The 22,826-nt window shown below is 45.0% G+C and overlaps 2 protein-coding genes and 1 non-coding gene across 3 annotated transcripts in view; 1 reads left to right on the top strand and 2 right to left on the bottom strand.

Annotated features, from left to right (window-relative positions):
• The window catches only part of LOC138784120 (matrilin-2-like), a 28,395-nt gene extending 24,192 nt beyond the window's left edge, over nucleotides 1-4,203 (top strand). Inside the window, exons 10-11 of the mRNA XM_069959636.1 lie at nucleotides 1,058-1,144; nucleotides 3,816-4,203. Of these exons, the coding sequence (XP_069815737.1) occupies nucleotides 1,058-1,144; nucleotides 3,816-3,871 (143 nt within the window). The 3' untranslated portion in view covers nucleotides 3,872-4,203. The remainder of the gene's footprint in view (nucleotides 1-1,057; nucleotides 1,145-3,815) is intronic.
• Nucleotides 4,204-7,571: 3,368 nt separating this feature from the next.
• RPL30 (ribosomal protein L30) lies at nucleotides 7,572-14,698 on the bottom strand. The gene is made up of 5 exons (XM_069959881.1): nucleotides 14,635-14,698; nucleotides 14,464-14,508; nucleotides 12,097-12,242; nucleotides 10,063-10,193; nucleotides 7,572-7,669 (listed from the first exon to the last, which is right to left on the bottom strand). Exons 2-5 carry the CDS (start codon nucleotides 14,482-14,484, stop codon nucleotides 7,617-7,619), a joined length of 351 nt encoding a protein of 116 aa, XP_069815982.1. The 5' UTR covers nucleotides 14,485-14,508; nucleotides 14,635-14,698; the 3' UTR covers nucleotides 7,572-7,616.
• LOC138785036 (small nucleolar RNA SNORA72) lies at nucleotides 9,877-10,009 on the bottom strand. The gene has a single exon (XR_011362020.1). It is a non-coding gene; the product is annotated as a small nucleolar RNA SNORA72 (small nucleolar RNA).
• Nucleotides 14,699-22,826: the final 8,128 nt, after the last annotated feature.

Here is a 22,826-nt window from a genome sequence, read left to right on the forward strand (position 1 = left end):
CATCCCTAGTCACAGTGATCACCCGAGGAGCGGGAAAACGCCTGATCCTCGGCTGATCGCATCTTCTTTGTGGGTTTTGAACTCTATACCTATGAGCTGCACTTCTTCCTGTGTAAACAGGGAATGTGCAGCCGAGAGCAACAGATTTAAAGGTAACCAATTATTATAAAATGGCCCCTGTATTAATACATTACTATACGCCCCAATGTACTGTTTCCAGGCATATAAGTTATCACTATGAGCATTGCTAATATGGCCCAAAAACGTACTTTGTAAATCCTACCTATGTAGGCATGGGGGCGCTCCTCGGCTTCTAACTAGTCACGGCTGACGGGAAACCCCTTCGGCAATCACCCCTCCCTGGCAGAATTGACGCTCAGGAATGGCCCCTCTGTGACATTACAGGCTCCTATACACCAACGCTCCCAGGGAGGAATAATTGCTGAAGTGTTTCCCATCAGCGGCGTCTAGCTAGGTGCTGAGACTACCTTCATGTCTACATAGGTAGGATTTACAAAGTATGGGGGAGATTTATTAAACATGGTGTAAAGTGAAACTGGCTCAGTCGCCCCTAGCAACCAATCAGATTCCACCTTTCATTCCTCACAGACTCTTTGGAAAAGTAAAGGTGGAATCTGATTGGTTGCTAGGGGCAACTGAGCCAGTTTCACTTTACACTATGTTTGATAAATCTCTCATGTTTTCAGGCCATATAAGTCACTTATAGAAATTACTTATATGCCTGGAAAAAGCTGAATGGGTGATTTTATAATGATTGGCTCCCTTTAAATGGCTGCACAAACAATACAGTAATTGTTCATGCAGCCCAGCCGCTTTATTGGTTGTGCCATCTAAAGGCACTGCAAACAAATGCAGATCTCGCTGATCGGGTGAACGGTCAACACATAAATAGGAAAGTCCCACAATTAACGTTGGACCCTAACCATTCTGACACATGACTTATCCTGTAGATGAGTGTTATAGTAGGGAATTTTACCTTTAATACATAGAAACATGAGCCTAATGTATTTCCTGTACTGTATCTTGAATATTTCAGAAAAAGACGAGGAGCAATGCCAGTGTAAGAACATTATGGAGTTTCAGTACAATTCAAATGAAGAAGTCAGACGACTAACTCAACAGTATATCCTTTACTATGAGAGTATTACCTTTTTTATCTATTACATTGAGTTATAAGTATGAGTTATGCTGACAATGTTCCATCGTGTTCCTTCCATTACATCTGAAGAAAGCTAAAGACTTCCTGTGAGATAAATCCTGTATGTGCTGCACCCACATGCAGTGATGGATAATACTCTCTACATGGGAAAGCATCAGGGTCCTGACTAATGCTATTCAGCATAAAGCTCCTCAAAGGAAGCAGCTAACATGCAGGTAGTTACTAAGCCTAGAATCCATCTCTTACAGCCAGACAGGGGGAGAAGCACTTAGCTGAGCACTCAGCACCCAGACCCCCCAACTCATCAAAACTTTTTAAAAGGTTTTACCAGGAAGCATGGGGACAAATACAATGGGGAATCGGGGCAGGTGAGTATAAGCTTAGACTAAAAACAGCTGTCCTTGAGGCATTAAAGGGTTACTCTGGAAAAAACAGCTTTCAAATCAACTGGTGTCAGAAAGTTATACAGAATTGTAAATTATTTCTACTTAAAAAAAGTTCTTCTAATACAGATCCGTAATTTGCTTCTTTCAGTACTTATCATCTGCAAAGACTGCAAAGAATACACCACTTCCTGCAGGACATACAGCAGCTGATAAGTATGGGAAGACAATGTTTTTTTAGCAGAAGTAATTTACAAATCTGTAAAACTTTGACACCAAGTGAGCTGGGTGCTTTAAAGATATTCTCCTCTGCCTGACCCTCCACTGTTGCCACTTTCTCTAACATGTCAACCCTGCAGGAAATGCCCACTGACCCAGTCACTTACCGAGACGTGTCACAGCCAGTGACAGTAATTAGCTGAGTGGGCATTTTCTGCAGGGTCAATGAGTCAGAGGGTGCAGCAGGGACCAGGAGCTGTCACAACAGCAGGGGGATAAGGCAGGTGAGTATGCTTTATTTTTAAGCACTAGAATACCCCTTTAGGGTCTGTTTACACAACGCCTCGTCGGCGGATTTCACACTGCGAGTTCGCAGCGAAATCCACTGCGTATACTTACCTGGCACTTTCAGTAAGATTCCATACTCACAGTGGGATTGTCATCCCGCTGCAAGTATGTAAAAGTCAGCCCCCCTTAACCTCCCATGGCCTGTTGCATAAATTATAGGGTCCGTGCTCCGACTTACTTTGGGGGCTCCCGGCGTCTGGACGTCCCGCTCAGCCAATCAGTGCGCTGCGGCGGGGCAGCACACTGACTGGCTGAGCACCAGGAGCCCCTGAAGCAAGCCGGAGTGTAGACATGGTAATGTATGCAACGGGCCGCAGGGGTTTAAGGGGCTGACTTTTACAAACTGGCAGGCTGCACATCCGTCTGAGCCTACCCTTAAAATGAGTTACAGGTACATTTTTGGTCCAGTAGGACCATGTGTTGACAGTTCCCTACATACGCTGCTTTAGATTACTTGACATCCTGGAGCCCCTGGACAATTTTGTGTGAGTTGGCAAAAATTATTTTAATCCATCCTTGTGTTTTTTCTTTACCCTTATATGATCCTTATAATGGGAGTGGGAAATGCAGAACATGAAGTTTCTGGACCCCAGTGAAAATTCTGTAACACATGTAACTTATAGCACTGATCTCTCATACTGGGTATAAGAATTTTATGCAGGGACCATATACTGTGGACCAGATCTCAGAACCCCTGAAAGCATTAAGTCCATGCATGGACCATATATTGTGGATGTGTAAATGCCCCCTAAGGGTACTATTACACGGAACGATAATCGGCTGAATCAGCCCTATCCGTCCGATTCGATCCGTGTAATAAACACAACGATCATCGGCTGATCGTTGATATAGGTTTGGACCCATAATTGTCGGGCGCCGACCGCGCATCACTACATGTAATAGCGGTGCACGGCTGGCGGCTGACCATGCTGCAGGGCTCCTCTTGCGCTCTGCTTCTCCCCGAGTCCCGCGCGCTCCAGTTTCAGAGCGGCCTGTCTGAGCTGACAGGCCGCTCAGCCAATCACAGGTCGGCACCGCCGCGGCTAGTGATGGTCTGAGCGCCCTGCCAGCTGAAACAGGCCGCGCTGGAGCATGTGCGACCCAGGAAGAAGCACCGTGCAAAAGGAGCCCTGCAGCATGGATAGGTTATGTATACAGTTTAAAGTGACTGTACCACCAGGCCCAGGCTGAAGCACTGGAGGCGGCCGACCCACCCTTAGTGGGAAGAAAATCCAGCCCCTCCATAACATGACTCTATTAGAATCAATGGAACCCTATCACAGAGGGGCTGGAGTTTCCTCCCACTAAGGGTGGGTCGGCCCGCCTCCAGTGCTTCAGCCTGGGCCTGGTGGTACACTCACTTTAAGCAAGGGCTGCAAGGATGATGTCCCCGCAGCCCTTGTTAAACGATTATCGGGCTGTGTAATAGGCCCAGTAAACGAACGCCGATCTAGCAGATCAGCGCTTGTTTACAGTTATTATCAGGCCCCCATCCGCCCGTGTAATAGGACCCTAAGGCTTTAGAACTTGCAGGATACCCTATGCACTTCCTATTGTTATGTCTCTGGGAATGGGGAATGTGTTTTAGCAGGATGGGCTTCATTCCGAGCTTTGCTACAGGGCCTTCCACCATGTACAAACTACTACTGAGACTTCTGCCTGTAGTTTCCTTGACAAGAACCCACTGGAGCAGATCACACGACGGATGCAAGAACTGGAGAACCGAGTGGGACAGAGATAGCAGATCAGACAAGAACTGAACAGAACATTAATCCTTCCATAGAAAGAAGCAAACTATCCCAAGCCATCGACCATCTGGACGTCAGCAACAAAATGTATAGTACAGAAAGGTGTTATTTATATTGTTATGAAAGCGCATGTATGAATACAGAGTATATAGGCAGAGTATCGTGCTGAGGACTTTAAGTGGAAAATTCTACGGGAAACAAAACCAGAGGAAATCTAGAGAAGGGAAGAGCGGAGGACCAAGTCTAGTTTTGTAATTTCAAGATTTCAAGCTCAAAGTCAAATTGTTTTTATGCAACATAAATAATAAATGGTAAACTATTTGTAATAAGCTTGTCTGTGTACCTACTTTGTTATTGGATCCTTTGTATACACAGCAACCATCATTTATTTTCCTCAGGTCTTGCTCTTTGGTTCAGGTCCATTAGTATAGAGCAGAGATCTGTCACTACCTCTTACAGGCCCTAAAATACTTTCTACTAAACCCACCGCAGACACAGGCAGGTTCTGAGTCAGTAGTAGGAAACCTTCGGCCCTTCAGCTGTTGCAAAACTACAACTCCCATCATGCCTGGACAGCTAAAGCTTTGGCTGTCCAGGCAGGATGGGAGTTGTAGTTTTACAACAACTGGGGGGCTGGAGGTTCCCTATCCCTGGTATAAGCTGTATAGAGGCCTCTCACGTCATATGCTGTCGATGGGCATGGGGGTCAGGAATGATGACTTGTTGACCCTGCAGTCTAGCAGCAGTGTACCCCTCCCCATAGGAAACACATGAACATTCGGCTGCACCAAACAATTTAATGTGGATAGGGAGGTCACCAGTTATTAAAGGTGTATTATTGGCTGGGTCTGCTGCTTTCTTATCCGCCATAGCCACTGCCCTCAGATTGCCTCCTCTGTATAAATACACAGGCTTGTAGATTATCAGGGAATAAATAATTCAATTCTATGACAGTCAGGTCAGTATAATTATATTGAGCACATAACTGATGTAACACCAGACTGCTTAGTGGCCTAGGAAGAATTTCTCACTTGAAGGAGAGAGGGGGGGGGGACGTGTCTTCTAATTTGCCAATTAAGGGTGCCTTTACACAGATGTATATGACAGATTTTCAAAGGCAAAGCCTGGAATGGATTTGAAGATTTTAAAAGGGGAAATCTCAGTCTTTTCTTTAGGACCTGTTCCCTGTTAATATTCTGTTCCTGGCTGTCAGATAAATCTGTGTGTAAAGGCACAGTTACATAAGCACACCAGTGGTGTCAAACACACTGCCCTAGAATTTCCATCATGCCTAAACAGCCAACATCTTTGCAAATCCAACGTAGAAAGAGATTTTCCACAGCTCCTTAGGAAAGTGCGAATTTTTTATTGGTACATATACGGTGAAATTAAAAACTGGTTAAAATCACGCCAACGCGTTGCGGAGGCAGCCCTCCTTAATCATGGCAATGTAACTACTATACAAATAAGCCTTATATAATGTGTAGGATGTACCAAATACCACTGACTCCACCCCCACAAAGGTGGGAGGGAGAGGGAAAGGGAGGGGGAAGGGGAAAGGAAGGAGAAAGGGGGGGGGAGGGGGGGGGAAGGGGGGAGGAAGGGGGAGGGGGAGGGGGAGGAGGGAAAGGAGAGGGGAGGGAAGGGGAAGAAAGGAGTGTAAGGGGGGGGGGGGGGGGGGGGGAGGAACGTCCCACAGATCAACAACGGAAAAGTAGCTGCATAATAATTAATCAATATTCAGTGATATATATATGGTATACTGTGTGATAACAAAAGCAGGTATATGGTAATCCGTTGTGATACATTGTTGGAAGATAACCGAAATGACAGAGAATGAAAATGGCAAAAAAAAAAAAAAAAAATCCCTTTCAAAAAAAAAAAAAATTTTTTTTTTTTTTTTTTTTTTGAACATCTAGCAAGGACCAACAAGAACTGGCTCAACATGACTGGCTTTTTTAGATGTGCTGCCCCCAGATGTCCAATGTGCACATTTTCACTTAAAACCCATTCTTTCTTGTCACACATTACGGGAAACTCTTATACCATCAAGAGCTTCATCAATTGTTCTAGCACACACGTGATATACCTTGCGGAATGTTCATCTTGCCTCGTCCAATATGTAGGGTCCACTATCAGGAAACTGAAGGTCCGTTTCTCTGAGCACATGCGTGACATCCGTTCCACAACGGCACCATGGGGGACAAAATCCATGTCTGGTTTGTCCAGACATTTTCATCAATGCCACATGGGTGACACTAGCACGCTCAAAATAATAGCTATAGAAAAAGTGAATAAACCCCCTAGAGGTGGAGACTGGGCCAAGCTCCTCAGAAAACGGGAAGCATATTGGATCCTAAACTTGGCCACACGTTTTCCCCAGGGCATGAACCTAAAAACGGATCTCTTCTACATTTTTTGATAATACTTTTTGATAATAATAATGAATATGTGTTTTTTTGTTTTTTTTTTTGAAAGAAGGAAAGGGAAAAAGGAGAGAAAAAGAAGAAGGAAAAAAAAAAAAAAAAAAAAAGGGAAAAGGAAAAAAGGAAAAGGAAAAGAAAAAGAAAAAAAAAAAAAAGAAATTTTTTTTTTTTTTTTTTTTGAAAGGGATTTTTTTTTTTTTTTTTTTTTTTTGCCATTTTCATTCTCTGTCATTTCGGTTATCTTCCAACAATGTATCACAACGGATTACCATATACCTGCTTTTGTTATCACACAGTATACCATATATATATCACTGAATATTGATTAATTATTATGCAGCTACTTTTCCGTTGTTGATCTGTGGGACGTTCCTCCCCCCCCCCCCCCCCTTCCACTCCTTTCTTCCCCTTCCCTCCCCTCTCCTTTCCCTTTCCCTCCCCCCCCCCCTCCCCCTCCCCCTTCCTCCCCCCCCCCCCTTTCTCCTTCCTTTCCCCTTCCCCCTCCCTTTCCCTCTCCCTCCCACCTTTGTGGGGGTGGAGTCAGTGGTATTTGGTACATCCTACACATTATATAAGGCTTATTTGTATAGTAGTTACATTGCCATGATTAAGGAGGGCTGCCTCCGCAACGCGTCGGCGTGATTTTAACCAGTTTTTAATTTCACCGTATATGTACCAATAAAAAATTCGCACTATCCTAAGGAGCTGTGGAAAATCTCTTTCTACGTTGGATTTGCCGATACGGGACACGGCCCGCATATATTTCCACGTGCTCCACTCCAAACCCGGAGACTCGTGTACCTGCATGCGCCATTAATTATCTGGGGTGAGCTGATCTACATATATATGTTTCTCTGAACATCTTTGCAAGCTTGGTTATGGTCTATGACGCAAGTGGTAACCAACACTGTCTTTCCATAATTCTTCATCTACAGCACTTTCATTCATGTCCAGAAAAAGCAACGGATAGCTGGAATATTAAGTCCTATTCAGAGTAACGTCTGACTTCAGATATTGACTGAAATGGGACTGGGGCTCCATGACAATACTGCACATACACCACAATAGAGAAACAGTATGAACATAAAAAGATTGCTGCTAGCATTAACCTACGACTATGGAATAAGCGAAGTGTAAAATCCCCATCATCAAATAAAGCAGTGGTTTTTTTGAGTCGTAAGGGTGGTTACTTCTGCCTACTGTAATAGATTGGTAGTATACATCTAAGTAAAAAAAAAAAAAAAAAAAAAAAAATACAAAAACAGGATTTTCCTGGAAAACCAGTCATTTATTAACAGTTTGTTATAGAAATTTACTTCTCGCTGGGCTGCTGTTCTGGCATGCTTCTAATGATATCAGAGTCACCTGAAAGACAAGAATTGCATGTTAATAGCACATACAGGCTATACATAGTATTTAATGTGTATACCAGTCTAAGGCTGCATTCACACATCCGAATTTTGTGGACCCTACTCCCGCTGTAGGCCTGTCATGGATTGTTTCTCCCACCGACACAATGTATCGATACCATCCCGGCAGCGAGGGAACAGTTTCAATCTCCGCGGCACTGTAGAGACTGAGCTGCGCATCTGTGTCATTACAGAGATTGAAACATTTCCCCTGCTCCCATCATATTGATACATCAGGCCGGGCGGAGAAGCAATCCACGACAGGCCTACACCGTATGTGTGAATGCAGCCTTAGACTGTGTTCACACCACATGTTACACTTTATTTTTGGAGGGATTACTGTTGGAGACACCACATCCCAGATCCTTAACGCCACTTGCAGGATGTGTTCTCACGGTCAGGTCTTTCAAGCAGTTTCTGAAGCCATAGGCACAAATAGATTTGAAGACAGGAGTCTAAGAGGGATATTTATCAAACTGGTGGATTTGGCTCAGTTGCCCCTAGCAACCAATCAGATTCCACCTTTCATTTTCCAAAGAATCTGAGGAAAGAAAAGTAGAATCTGATTGGTTGCTAGGGGCAACTAAGACAATTCTACTTTACACCAGTTTAATAAATCTCCCCCAAAGTGTTTCCTTTAGGGTATATTCACACGGGCGGGCTCGCAGCGAGATTCTCGCTGCGAGCCCGGCAGGTCCTGTCAGTTCCCATAAACTACATACTTGCTGCGGTCTAAACGACCTCAGCGAGTATGTAATTATACCGCGCTTAACCCCTTCTACTCCCGCCGGCTCCCCCGCTGTAAGCAGCATACATTACCTCTCCTTGCTGCACGGGTCCGGCGTCCTGCTCTCCCGCCCGGCCAATCAGTGGCTGCGGCTGGGCAACACACTAATTGGCCGGACGGGAGAGCAGGACGCCGGACCCGTGCAGCAAGGACAGGTAATGTATGCTGCTTACAGCGGGGGAGCCGGTGGGAGTAGAAGGGGTTAAGCGCGGTATAATTACATACTCGCTGCGGTCGTTTAGACCGCAGCAAGTATGTAGTTTATGGGAACTGACAGGACCTGCCGGGCTCGCAGCGAGAATCTCGCTGCGAGCCCGCCCGTGTGAATATACCCTTAAACATGTCCTCTAATCATGACCCTGTGCCGTTTTGGCTTCAGAAAGTGGAAAAAAACAAACAAATTAACACTCCAACAGGTGCTTATTTAGGAACTACCTGGAACACAAAACTACCCCAAAAAGAAACCCCAGCCTCATAAGCCTTAGTCACAGTAAATGCATCTAGCGCTAGGTTAAGTACAGTGCTGACACTAGCACCCACCGGAGGATCCTCAGGGAGCTCCCAGTGTCTGCACGGTCTTCTACTTAGTGTGCTGTGAGCTGCCAGGACAATAGCCCCCAGTAGGAAAAGCTGCACAATGGTTGCTGTAGTTCTGCCACAAGATGCACTGCGCTGCACAGAACATGTGATAAGACTGATGGCCTGACAAGACGTGAAGAGTGTCTGCTCCGAACAGGAGGCCTGCCGAGTCTGTCATTTTTTTCACACTGGTAAGATCGCAGCCTTGGCTCTGCACCAGACTTACAGATGCCTCCCAGAAAATAAGCCCCAATAAGACCCCATCTTACTTTTGGAGAAACACTGTATGAATCCATTCCCAGCAGTTCCCTGTCATCTGCTTCCACCCCAGTGATCTGACATTATACTACCAGTAAACATAGGACTGCCCATAGGTTCTGTCCTTGAAACACAGACAGTCAATGTCTGCCCTGGACTGTTTCCCCAGTTTGAATCTCCGTGGCACTGTAATGACAGAGCAGCCCGACATGATATTGATACATCATTTCCCCCTCCCGGCTTTATATGGATTCATCATGCCGTGCGGGGAAACAGTCCAGGACAGGCATTCACCAACTGTTTTGATCTAGTAACGTGTGAATGAGGCCTTACTCATGTTTTCTTATTTCGGTGCTGCGGCCTGAGTGCCAGGTTTTCAGAGATTCATCTTTATGTTTAAAACCTTCGACTATTAAAACTACCCAGCATCCAACATACTGATCTGTAGCTGGGATAGCTTATTGCATTAATTTACTGTTATCGAGACCCCCCCCCCCCAGCACTATGACTGCCTTACAGCCACTTCTGTGCACACAGCCATATGTAACAAGCCTTTTAGAATCAGTAAGGCATTATGGGCCAGTACCAACGACACAGACCAGTATTGATCTAGCGAATGTCTAGCCCAGAACCGATCACTGACAGATCAATCCGGCGAGAATATATTCGCACATAGGACAGCTCCACAAGACCCCCAAGAGGTGAGGTCACTGTAATGTGTTTACCTGGATCAATAATGGCCAGTGTGCACACTCTGTAGTATTTACCGCAGGCTGTACCAAGCTCAATGTTGTTGCCGCTGTAATGGTGGACTCCGGTCTTGGCCAACATTGCATAGTATTCAATCTCCGATTTTCTGCAGAACAAACATCACAAAATTAAACACACATTGTTGTCATGTCTTCACTATAACAGGTTACACAGACCCCAGAATGTGTCACTTTATCCTTATGCATGCTTATGACAGCTTTGTTATAAGGTTAGTGGATTACAACTGTTACACGGATACTTGGACACCGATGATCTGTCTTCATTATAAGGGAACTGAAAAAGGGCAGCAGGAGTGACTTATTCTACAGCTATTTATGAGGGAGGAGAAGAGATGAGTGAACCTGAACATGCAGGATTGGATTGCCGGTGGCTGCAAAGGAGGAGTCGGCACTAAAAGTCATTGCCGACAGCTTATACAGTGGTACCTCGGTTCTCCAACTTAATTGGTTCCGGAAGGCAGTTTGAGAACCAAGCAGTTTGAAAACCGAGCAGTGTCTTCCCATAGGAAATAATGTAAATGTGATTAATTGGTTCCAGCAGCCACCAATAATTACCTACAATACTTATTTATTACACTGATAAGTGCTCAGTATAATCACTACAGTACAGTACAGCACTATACTGTACAGAACATTAAACATAAGAAATGTTCATCAGAACTATCAATGATAGTACAGTAGTCACCAACTCCTCACCCATCCTTTACTGTATAGCGTCCTCCCCCCCCCATCCAAGCACTGTAATGTATGGGAGATGGTGGTGCACTGCCTGTACTACTACTACTGCACTGTATATGCACTCCAGCAGTCTTATACAGCACTGTACTGTATGTAAAGCCTCACCACTGTTTAACTCGCAAGGCACAACCCACCATCCACGCTCGCAAAAACGTTCGAAAACCGAGCAAAGTTCGAATTCCAAAACACTACTTCTGGGTAAATTTTCGTTCGAATACCAAGCAGTTCGAGTTCCAAAGCGTTCAAAAACCGAGGTATTACTGTACTTCACATCTTATAGCAGACCAGCATCCTGCTATCATAAACCAATGTCTACCACTCATTCTCTATATAAACATCTACAAAAAAAAAAAGCTACTAATAACAGCTGTATGAGGCAATGTAGACAGTGGGTTCCACAGGCCCATTATTGGAAAAAAAAAAATATATATATATATATTGCAGGGCATCAGCTATACAAAGTATCTACAAAGTTACGCAACTTTTTACAGATTTATTCTAGATTTGCTCTGTAAAAGCCCTATTCCACGGGCCGACTGTGAAGCAAACAAGTGCTGTCAGCGTTCGTTTGCTCCTTGTTCACCTCTCACTGTCACCGCCCGGGTGATCTCTAGATCGTCCAGGCAAACGATAGAGGATAGTGGCGGTCTGCTGCAGCAACGGCAGCAGATCGTTCCTATCAGTCTTGTTTTTCAACATGCTTGAAAGACAAAATGACTGCAACGATCAGCCGACATGAACGATGTCGGCTGATCGTTGCCTTCTATTCCACAGGACGATTGGCTGAATACGGCCGATAATCATTCCGTGGAATAGGGCCTTTAGATATTTCCAAAGATGAGATGTTTCCTGCCTGTTCATGGATTGACAGCTGGGCTCTGTACTATTAGATGTGTCATCTTAAGCAGATGTCTATGAATTATGCACTACTGTATAGTATACTGGCTTACAAAAGATACACACCCTATCCATAGAAGTAGAGGCTTCAAGGTTTGGTCTATATACTTACTGCAAAAGTTCAAGTCAATCTAATAGCTACAATACAGTATAAAGACCTCTACACAGGTGTATTATAGTTGCACTTTGGTATCCACATCATAGCTGCAAGTCTTGGCCTGACAATGGACCAGGGGAACCAAAACAACAACTGTCAGCTCAGGCGATCAAACTGATGGCAAGGCTGAGACCTGCAGCTGTATTACAGAGGGAAAAAAATGCAAGTATAATACACAGATCCTGATGTCAACTCACCTCAGAGCTGGGCAGTTGTTGGCAAGAATGACAAGTTTGGCCTTGCCCTCACGGATCCTCTTCAATGTCTGCTTGTACCCAAGGACATACTTGCCACTTTTCATCACAAGCTGAAGCCGTGAGTTAATAGACTCCAGGGACTTTTTCTGTTAAGAGAAATACCAAGAGATTTATTAAAGAAAAAAACAATTACGCCAAACGATTTCAGCAGAGCTGATCCTGTGACTAGATTGTATATTGTTCTTCATGAATGCCCCACAGATCCCACCAACACAAGGAGCTGCACCAAACCAAAATACCATTTTGTAGAGACTGAGCCATTAGAACAAATCAAAACCCTTACAGGGGATCCGGGGTGACAATCTCCTACTTAGGCTGGGGTCACACTGCATTCTGGGTTACACTGGTTGCTGTATTTTTTATTTTCCACTTTATAGAATATAGTAGTAAATGTAAAATGGATGCCATACAGCAGAACCAATTTTTAGCATCCAACATTAGTAGATTTATAAAACCTACAGACAATGTGAATCCAGCCTTGTATCTACCCCCGGGGGGGCAGATGTCCTGTAACTATAACCCAAGACTAATTTATTTTATAATATTATACCATGAAAACTGACTGGCGCCTTATTGCTCTTGTAACCCACAACATGACATGCCTGGGAGGGGTTCTCTGAGATTTTTGAGAAAATTGTCAATTATTTTTTTTTTTTAAACCTTAGTGCACTGTAAATCCCCACAGGTCCTGCAATGATGACATCACATACATCATGTGATGCTGCAACCAGTAACCGGCCTCAGCGATACAGGTCCAGCTAGGAACTTGGAGCAACAGAACACTCGCGGAGATCTATCAACCTGGTGTAAAGTAGAATTGTCTAATGCTGCGTTTACAGGGAACGATTATCGTGCGAATTTGCACAATAACGATCGAATGCAACCGATAATCGTACGTGTAAACACAACGAATGACGAGTGAGAAATCGTTCATTTTGATTTTTGAACATGTTCTTAAATCGTCGTTCGTAAAAAATTTGCAGATCATTCCGCGTAAACAGTCGTTCACCTATTTTACCTAGGCTTAAGCGATTGCAAAACAAATATACTGTACGATATATATTTCCATCTTAACGCTGAATAACGCTTATAAAAGTTACTTCGAAATCGTTAAATCGGGCGAATTATCGCTCCGTGTAAACGCAGCATTAGTAGCCCCTAGCAACCAGATTCCACTTTTATTTTTATAAGAGTCTGTGAAAAATGAAACGTTGAATCTGATTGGTTGCTAGGGGCCACTAAGACAATTCTTCTTTACACCAGTTTGATAAATTCCCCCCTTAGTACATAAACTTTTTTTGTTGGACAAAGTTCTGAAAATCCCGGACAGCCCCTTTAAGGGCACATTCACATGTCTAACACTCATGCAAGTCCCGGCCCTAGTACAGGAGCTCAAACTGATCATGTGTTCTTTGCGTGTGGATCTCTTGCATCAGGAATATAGATGGCTAGTTCTGTTACTTTTTACAGAACCCTTTCCATGCCCAGACTTTTCTTCAAAGAATTTAAAGAATTAAAGGGGGTGTCCCGCATGGAAAAAAAAAACAAAAAACATTACTTTTCCTCGTTTCCGGAGTGACAGCCCGCTCAACCAATCCCTGACAGATAGAACAGAGCTGCGTCCAGTGATTGGCTGAGCAGGCTGTCACTCTAGAGACGAGTTCATCTCTACAGTTAGTGGTGGACACCAAAGACGCAGCAGCAGGAAAGCACAGAGGGGTTAGTACAACTTTTTTTTTTTTATACAACCACAGAAATATAGAAAAAGTTTTCTAACTGACGGAAAGTGACAATTGTCTAAGGCGACCAATCAGAACCCGGCTTTCATCTGACATTCTTGAGAGCTGCCCTGTGATTGGTTGCTATGGGCAACTGTCACGTTCACGCAGCTCTATAGCTGTGGTCCATCACTGATCAGCAGTCAGGGCATGCTGGGAGTTGTAGTACTGTATCAGCTTTAGAGATGCTGTACAGTAATCAGGGAGTGACTGATACCATATCACTTTACTATAGAACTGTGTTTACTACACAGCAGCTGCAAAACTACAATTCCCAGCATGCCTGGACAGCCGAAGGCTGTCCAGGCATGCTGGGAGTTGTAGTTTTGCAACAGCTGGAGGGCCCCAGACTAGGCAGCCATGTGACACATCACATACACACGTGACATCCATAACTACTACTTCGATACCCCGTCCCTGCCTCTACTACTACCCCCAGAGGAGCTTTGCTGCTGGGAAGCCTGCCCATCCCTTCCTGGGTGACCCGGGAGCAGCCGGCACTCCACGTGAGACATGAGGCCGCACTCACCGTCTTCTTGGCGGCCACCATGATTGCTGCGCAGGGATCCCGGACCTGTAGAGGAGAGGGAAAACACACAGTGAGGCGGCGGGCACTGCGCTCTACACCCCCGAGCTGTTACCGACCTCCGGGGGACCCCGAAATAACACAAATTCCCCGAATATCCGGAGCCCCACTCACCAGAGGTCTACCTCCAAGATGGCCGGGGACCGAGAAAGGAAGGAGCTCCCACAATGCAACGCTTTTGATGAGGGGACCGCCTGTGTGACAGAGCGAGAAAGGGGCGTGGACACGATGGAACGCAACGCTACGGAACGGGGGAGAGGACAAAAAGGCTGCAGGGCCAAACAAGTGCGAATTTGAGTGGTAGGAGGGTGAAAAAGGGTACAATATAGTAATAGTCTATTTATAAGCTTGCTGCTGTTACATAATGTCAACTTAAAGGATAGATAGATAGATAGATAGATAGATAGATAGATAGATAGATAGATAGATAGATAGATTAGATTGTATTACATGGCATTATATAGTATTTAAAGGGCAACTTCAGAAAGTTATACAGATTTGTAAATTACTTCTACTAAAGATTTTTAATTTACTTCTATAAAAAAAATCTCAAGTCTTCCAGTATTTATCAGCTGTTGTATGTTATAGACAGAGACATGTAGGACATACATCAGCTGATAAGTACTAGAAGACTGGAGATTTTCCTAATAGAAGAAAATTACAAATCTCTTGACACTTTCTGACACCAGTTAATGTGGAAAGAAACTATTTTTAGTTGGAGTTGCCCCTTTAAAACTTTGAAGGAGATTTATCAAACATGGTGTAAAGTGAAACTGGCCCAGATGCCCCTAGCAACCAATCAGATTCCACCTGTCATTCCTCACAGACTCTTTGGAAAATGAAAGGTGGAATCTGATTGGTTGCTAGGGGCAACTGAGCCAGTTTCACTCTACACCATCTTTGATAAATCTCCCCCTTTCTGTATAATGCTGCCCTTATATAAAACATAATAAACGTCTTATCTCTCCACCCTCTCCCGGTGTCCTCCTGCGACACATTCGAGTCTGCCACTGACTGCTGCCACTTTCAAGACATACTCATTTCAGCAGTTTCAGCCAATAATGACTGAGACGGGACAGCGCAGCGGCCAGGGATTGGTTGAGCAGGCTGTCACTGCCAAGACGAGTTAGTACATCCCAGGAAGTGGCAGTGTTTGACTTATAAACCCCACAGGAGAACCCCAGGGCAGGTGTTTGTTTTTTTTTTTTCAAACATATTTTTATTGAAAGTTTTTTAACATATTTAACATACAGACCACAAAGTCAAAGAAAAATCAGCCAGGAGGAGAGTAACAATCCCTTCATAGTCATGATAACAAGGTCTGTCAAGTACAAATAAACCAAAACAAAATAACAACCTCTCACCCCCCCCCCCCCCCCTCCCCGTCGCACAGGAATGAGGTCAGACCCACCCTCTAGGTCAGAAACCCCAAAGAAGGTAAGTCACTCCGGCAGCCTCAGAGCACCAAGAGTATCAACTATATCTGCCCGCAGGTACCAGGATGTATTTCGGAATGGCCGTAAAACCCTTTGAATGTCTGGAGGATCTAAAAAGGTAAGTATAAAGCGCTTCCATTTTTTAAAGAACGCTTTCGCTCTTTTTTCAGGGGTGCTCCAGCATGGGGGCACTTTCTGAGGGGGACCGGGGAGGAGGTGGCTGAAATAAAAGCGGACTTCAAACGGATCCCGCCTCCTTCACTGAGTGGCTGAGTGGCCCTGAGACGTAGCATCTTGGGCGGCGTCAGACACCAGGAAGCGTCCGGGAATCGGGGACCGGAGTGCCGCGATGAGTCACCCGCCGCTGAATAACCCCTTTAAACCAGTCAATCAATGCCTTCCAAAAGATCTGTACCTTTGAGCAGGAATATAGGCCGTGCTCCAGATCTGTACCCCCCTCTCCACAGTTAGGGCATGCAATGATTCTATCTGGATGGGACGGGGTACGGGGAAAGGAAAATCCTCTCCATTGTTCAGACACCACCGCCTTTCGTACCACGTTCCAACCTTTCAAAATCAGGGCATTGAGATAGGGCAAAGGCCATTTATCTTCCCAATATCTAAAACAACGATGAAGCTAAACCTTTGGTATCAGCGTTTCTGAGAGCTGAATACAGGGTAGACAAAGTATGCTGAGGAGTAGATACCGTAACAAATAAAGAAATAGGATTGTTAGATAATTCCAGCCTGAGGTCCCTGAGGCGGAAAGAGAGGAAACTGTGTAACTGGCTATAGGCCAGGAAATGACCTTAGCCCAGACTATATTCAGCTTGGAGTTCTGGAAATGTATAGTATCTACGATCAGTGACATTAATAAAGTCTATTGCTCTTGTTATTCCAGCTTCTTTCCACTTGTGGAAGAGCGGGTTCTGGGTACCCAATATAAATTCTGGGTGGTGCCAAGGGTCTAAATGAGTGCTCATCTGCCAAGACAATCCCAACACTTTCCTTCCCACCTGCCAAGCCTTGATGGAGTCACGAAATAGCAAGCTCTGCCAAATAGAGGGCGGAAGGGCCCCAAATTTAGTGTGGAGAAGGCTGTTCAGGGACCAGGGCCGAGCCAGATGAGCCCCTAGCTCATAATTTGAAAAGTTACTAGAGCCTCTCATCCAATCGAAGCCATGTCTCATGAGACAGGCCAGATTGTCCAGGGCAGGTGTTTATCATGTAGCATTTATTATGTACCTTTAAATATTAACAAGTATTTGTTTTCTAAATGTAATAACAGGTCTTTAGCGGCACTTCATAGAATTATGTCTTGTGCCATTCCTCTGTTATTCCTCCTATGTGAATAAATTGACAACTGGGTGTTACCATTCCGCTTGTCAATGGGTTGTGTCTCTATAGACTGTGACACTGTCATGTAAGTGCTCGTAGTATTCACTATCTGAATATAAAAGTGATCACCCCTGTGCACTACCCCTTCATCCACACTCTATGACAGTTAATGGAGCCGCAATACACATGTGACCACCGCTACATTCAAAAGGAAAAGTTAGGATCTCCCTTCTCACGATTGATGGGGTCCCAGCAGTAGGACCCCCTGCTATCATACATTTGTTTCCGGGTCCGGTGTATAGAGGACATAAGACGTAAAATCCACGGCACTCAAAATAATGCAGAAGTGATAGTTTATTTTACAGTGATACAGAAAGGTTGTATACTCCGACCAGTATGAAATATATAGTAGAAATAGTAGAGATCGTGACTATAAAGCGAGCTTTCGGCCCATCCCGGGCCTTCCTCAGGCTAGTAGATCTCTGTAATGGATGAACATGGTATCAATCCAAAAGTGTACATGACATAGGGGGTATACACAAATAAATCGAATAAAATATGAACCAAAATGAAGTAATACAATGCATAAGACAAAGACAAATATATATATACATGTATTTACAGTGGGATGCAGAGGAGCTAATGATAGGCAGTTAACATAATGCATCCAGGTCAGCAGTCCTACTAATGACTAATGATACTAATGAATCAGCGCATAGGATAGAGCGAATATGAGGTAAGTATAGGAGGACCACGCAGGGTAGGTGGTAGCTTAGTACATATAGAGGAGGAGGTGTACAAACCTGGGAGAGAAGACAAGGGTAAGGGTGGGTAGGACATAAGTGGCAGTAGAGGCTCTAGCAGCATGGGAGTCAGGGTGGAATAAAGGTTGGAGTGGGATAGAGATAGGGAGATAATGGCAGGGATGGAGAGAATCAGAAGATGTAATATGAGAGGTCCGATGTCTTACCACTTGTAGTGCATGGGTCCAGGATCTCGGTGGAGTGTGGGCCAGAGCGACTGTGCGCGCTATAAGAGCCGCACTTCCGGGGTCACGTGATCGCGTGTCATGGTCACATGGGCGCGTGCGTCTGACGTCATCGCGACCGTGCGCGCCGTAAGGGCTGCCCTACCTGGGTCACATGATCAGGCGTTGTGGTCACATGTGCGCGTGCGTATGACGTCATCGCGCATGGGAGGCGGAACTGGAGTCCATGGTGTTGTGAATAGTGGAACTGAGGGCAAGAAGTGTGGGCAGCAGCAGCCCGAAGATTGTAATAGAAGAGAGAGTGTTGTAGAAGAAGTGTATAGGAGCCAATAACGCAAAGATAATGAAATGAGAGCACAGTATGTGTGTATGGCATGGACCAATGAATAGAGAAAATTAGAAAATCGAAAGAAACGGAAAAAGAGAAGGGGATAGATAGAAAGGCTAGAGTGAGTGAAAAGGGGCAAAAGGAGAGGAGAGAAAGGGGGGAGGGAAGGAAAAAAGGAGGAGGGAGGGGGGGGGAAGGAAAAGGGGTGGAAAGGGGGGAAGAAAAAGGAAACGAAGGAGGGGAGAGCCGGGGATACGATAATACATCACATGGGGGAAGGACAATTCTCACCCCTCTAGTCAAACAAACTCGCTCTTTTCTCCTCGACACTTCCCAATTTCTCTCCTCTATCAGACGCATTTCACCTATTCCCCCAGACAGCCTACTGGTCACCTGGGACGTCTCCAGCCTATATACATCCATTCAACACAAGAAAGGCCTCACAGCTGTCCAACATCTTCTACTGGACAACCAATTCTCCCCTAGTGAACAGGAATTTTGTCTCGAACTATTACACTTGATACTACATAACAATTTCTTCATGTTTGGTGATCAGCTGTACCTACAGACCCAAGGTACAGCAATGGGGTCGAATGTTGCCCCGCCTTATGCCAACATCTACATGGACCGTTTTGAAAACGATCACATATACAACCTTCCATCCTTCCAGGAACATGCACACACTTGGCACCGCTATATAGATGACATCTTTTGCATATGGCGTGGAAACACCGACTCCCTCCTGGCTTTCCATACACACATCAACTCCATCTACCCGGAACTTCAATTCACACTACACCATAATCCCACCTCCATAGATTTTTTGGACACAACAATAAACAAAGACCCGTCAGGCTTTCTCCATATAGACTTATACTGCAAACCCACTGATAGGAACAACCTCCTACACTTCTCCAGCAATCACCCACCTAATGTGAAAAAATCCTTACCTATCTCACAATACAGCCGAGTTAACCGTATTGTTAGTGATCCTCTTATACGACAAAATAGACTAGAAGAAATGTCCTTAAAATTTCGAGAACGCGGCTATCCGAACAGGATCCTCTCCAACACTGCAACCACCCCTAGACCAGAGACCCACAGCTTACCACGTCTGCCCTTTGTACACAAATACCATCCAAGCAGCCCTAGAATTGTGGGTATTGTCCGCAAACACTGGCCTATACTGAAAAACTCTTTCCCCAAGATAGACGTATTCCAATCTCTCCCTATGGTTTGCCATAAGCGAGAGAAAAACCTGCGTGACCATCTAGTACGGGCTGACATTGGTAGTTTTATCTCGAAGAGACAACGTTTTTTGGGTCCTCCCAAGAAAGGTACATTTCCTTGCCTCCATTGCGCTCAGTGCTCAGCCGTTACTAGGGGAGAACATTTCACACATCCCCATACAGGCAAGCAATTTCCCATCCAAGGCTTTTATACCTGTGACTCCAGCTTCGTGGTTTATCTGTTCAAATGTCCATGCGGTCTCGGATACGTTGGGGAAACTACCCAGCGTGTCCGAGACCGCATTTCCAAACACAAATCCACCATACGTTGTAAAAACCTACTGCTTCCCATCCCCGCCCATTTTCATACAATGGGCCACACGATAGCACAACTACGGTTTCAGGTCCTCGAAGAAGTGGAGCAACCTAGGAGAGGGGGCAATAGGGTGGAACTCCTTAAACGTAGAGAAGCCTTCTGGATACATACGCTCAACACCATTGAACCACATGGATTAAATCGGGCGTATGATAGGGTTTATAACATCTGAACATAGATTCCCCATGTTTTATGCCGTCTTATGCTAATTTTCAGGCTTGACTGATTGACGTACCTTACCTGCATTTACCATGTACTGACTTTATCTTTATTACATCCTTCCAGGGTTAGAATATATTCCCATGATAGCATCCTTTTCACTGATATGGTAACTATGGTAACCGTCCATGTCCAGTCTCTGCCTGTAATTACTATTCCCTAGTGTTTTCTCCCATTTGTCCTTCCCCCATGTGATGTATTATCGTATCCCCGGCTCTCCCCTCCTTCGTTTCCTTTTTCTTCCCCCCTTTCCACCCCTTTTCCTTCCCCCCCCCCTCCCTCCTCCTTTTTTCCTTCCCTCCCCCCTTTCTCTCCTCTCCTTTTGCCCCTTTTCACTCACTCTAGCCTTTCTATCTATCCCCTTCTCTTTTTCCGTTTCTTTCGATTTTCTATTTTTCTCTATTCATTGGTCCATGCCATACACACATACTGTGCTCTCATTTCATTATCTTTGCGTTATTGGCTCCTATACACTTCTTCTACAACACTCTCTCTTCTATTACAATCTTCGGGCTGCTGCTGCCCACACTTCTTGCCCTCAGTTCCACTATTCACAACACCATGGACTCCAGTTCCGCCTCCCATGCGCGATGACGTCATACGCACGCGCACATGTGACCACAACGCCTGATCATGTGACCCAGGTAGGGCAGCCCTTACGGCGCGCACGGTCGCGATGACGTCAGACGCACGCGCCCATGTGACCATGACGCGCGATCACGTGACCCCGGAAGTGCGGCTCTTATAGCGCGCACAGTCGCTCTGGCCCACACTCCACCGAGATCCTGGACCCATGCACTACAAGTGGTAAGACATCGGACCTCTCATATTACATCTTCTGATTCTCTCCATCCCTGCCATTATCTCCCTATCTCTATCCCACTCCAACCTTTATTCCACCCTGACTCCCATGCTGCTAGAGCCTCTACTGCCACTTATGTCCTACCCACCCTTACCCTTGTCTTCTCTCCCAGGTTTGTACACCTCCTCCTCTATATGTACTAAGCTACCACCTACCCTGCGTGGTCCTCCTATATACTTACCTCATATTCGCTCTATCCTATGCGCTGATTCATTAGTATCATTAGTCATTAGTAGGACTGCTGACCTGGATGCATTATGTTAACTGCCTATCATTAGCTCCTCTGCATCCCACTGTAAATACATGTATATATATATTTGTCTTTGTCTTATGCATTGTATTACTTCATTTTGGTTCATATTTTATTCGATTTATTTGTGTATACCCCCTATGTCATGTACACTTTTGGATTGATACCATGTTCATCCATTACAGAGATCTACTAGCCTGAGGAAGGCCCGGGATGGGCCGAAAGCTCGCTTTATAGTCACGATCTCTACTATTTCTACTATATATTTCATACTGGTCGGAGTATACAACCTTTCTGTATCACTGTAAAATAAACTATCACTTCTGCATTATTTTGAGTGCCGTGGATTTTACTTCTTATGGATGTACATGGTTGAAGAACCATAACCCACTGAGCACCAACCTAGAAACTAGAGGTGTGCAACACTGATTTACCCTACGGTGTATAGAGGACAACCAGAAACTTAGGCACCATACTCTCACCATACTTCATTCTAAAAGTAAGTGGCTCTTGGTAAACACTAGATATTGCTGAGCAGCCATGTCTGACCAGACTTTTTAGGGTGCATTTACACATTAATTCTTTCATCTGATGCAGGGATACTGACAAGGTGCCGACATATCTATGCACAGAACCCATTAACTCCTATGGCCTGAACAGTCAGCTAATGACATTTCCTACACATATAGCAGTTTTCACACAGCAAACCACACTTGTGGGATCGAGTACAAACCTACAGTATATAAATGCGAGAAATGCCCCAACGGAGTCATCAGCTGACTATGTTAGGGCCATAGTAGTAAATGGGGTCCTTGCAAATCCGTGCACAGATACGTCAACTTGGCACCCCATTCTGACAGGATACCAGCATAACCGTGGATCAGACGGCAGAATCGTAGTGTGAACCTAGCCTTACATGTCATCTCTTCAGACAAATATCTATCCATTCAGTACATCAACAGGGTAGCATTCCACTCTGGCTAATAGAGGTGGTTCCTCCTCTGACAGTCTCCTTAATCTTCCTCCCATCCTTAAAGTGGTTGCCCAGGCATGATGGGAGTTGTAGTTTTGCAACAGCTGGAGGGCCAAGGTTCCCAACCCCTGCTATACAAGATGGCTCACCACTGATAAACATTTCATCAGACTGGGATCGGACTGGGAATATGAGGCCGGATGTAATCTTTCTCTATTGGGGTACCAGCCAGTATTGGAGCTGTTAATGTAGTGTCAGCCTGGAGCAGTGATTATTGGGGGATACCAGTTAGAAAGAACTAAACCTA

The sequence above is a fragment of the Dendropsophus ebraccatus genome, chromosome 2 (genome assembly GCF_027789765.1).
Source record: "Dendropsophus ebraccatus isolate aDenEbr1 chromosome 2, aDenEbr1.pat, whole genome shotgun sequence".
NCBI lineage: Eukaryota > Metazoa > Chordata > Amphibia > Anura > Hylidae > Dendropsophus > Dendropsophus ebraccatus.

Bases quoted from the DNA above. Each gene is read 5' to 3' on its own strand.
- RPL30 (XM_069959881.1), bottom strand. From the start codon at position 14,484: ATGGTGGCCGCCAAGAAGACG. The intron at 10,194-12,096 runs GTGAGTTGACAT...TTTGTTCTGCAG, and splicing joins AACAACTGCCCAGCTCTGAG to AAAATCGGAGATTGAATACT. The intron at 7,670-10,062 runs GTAAACACATTA...CTTGTCTTTCAG, and splicing joins ACTGGCCATTATTGATCCAG to GTGACTCTGATATCATTAGA.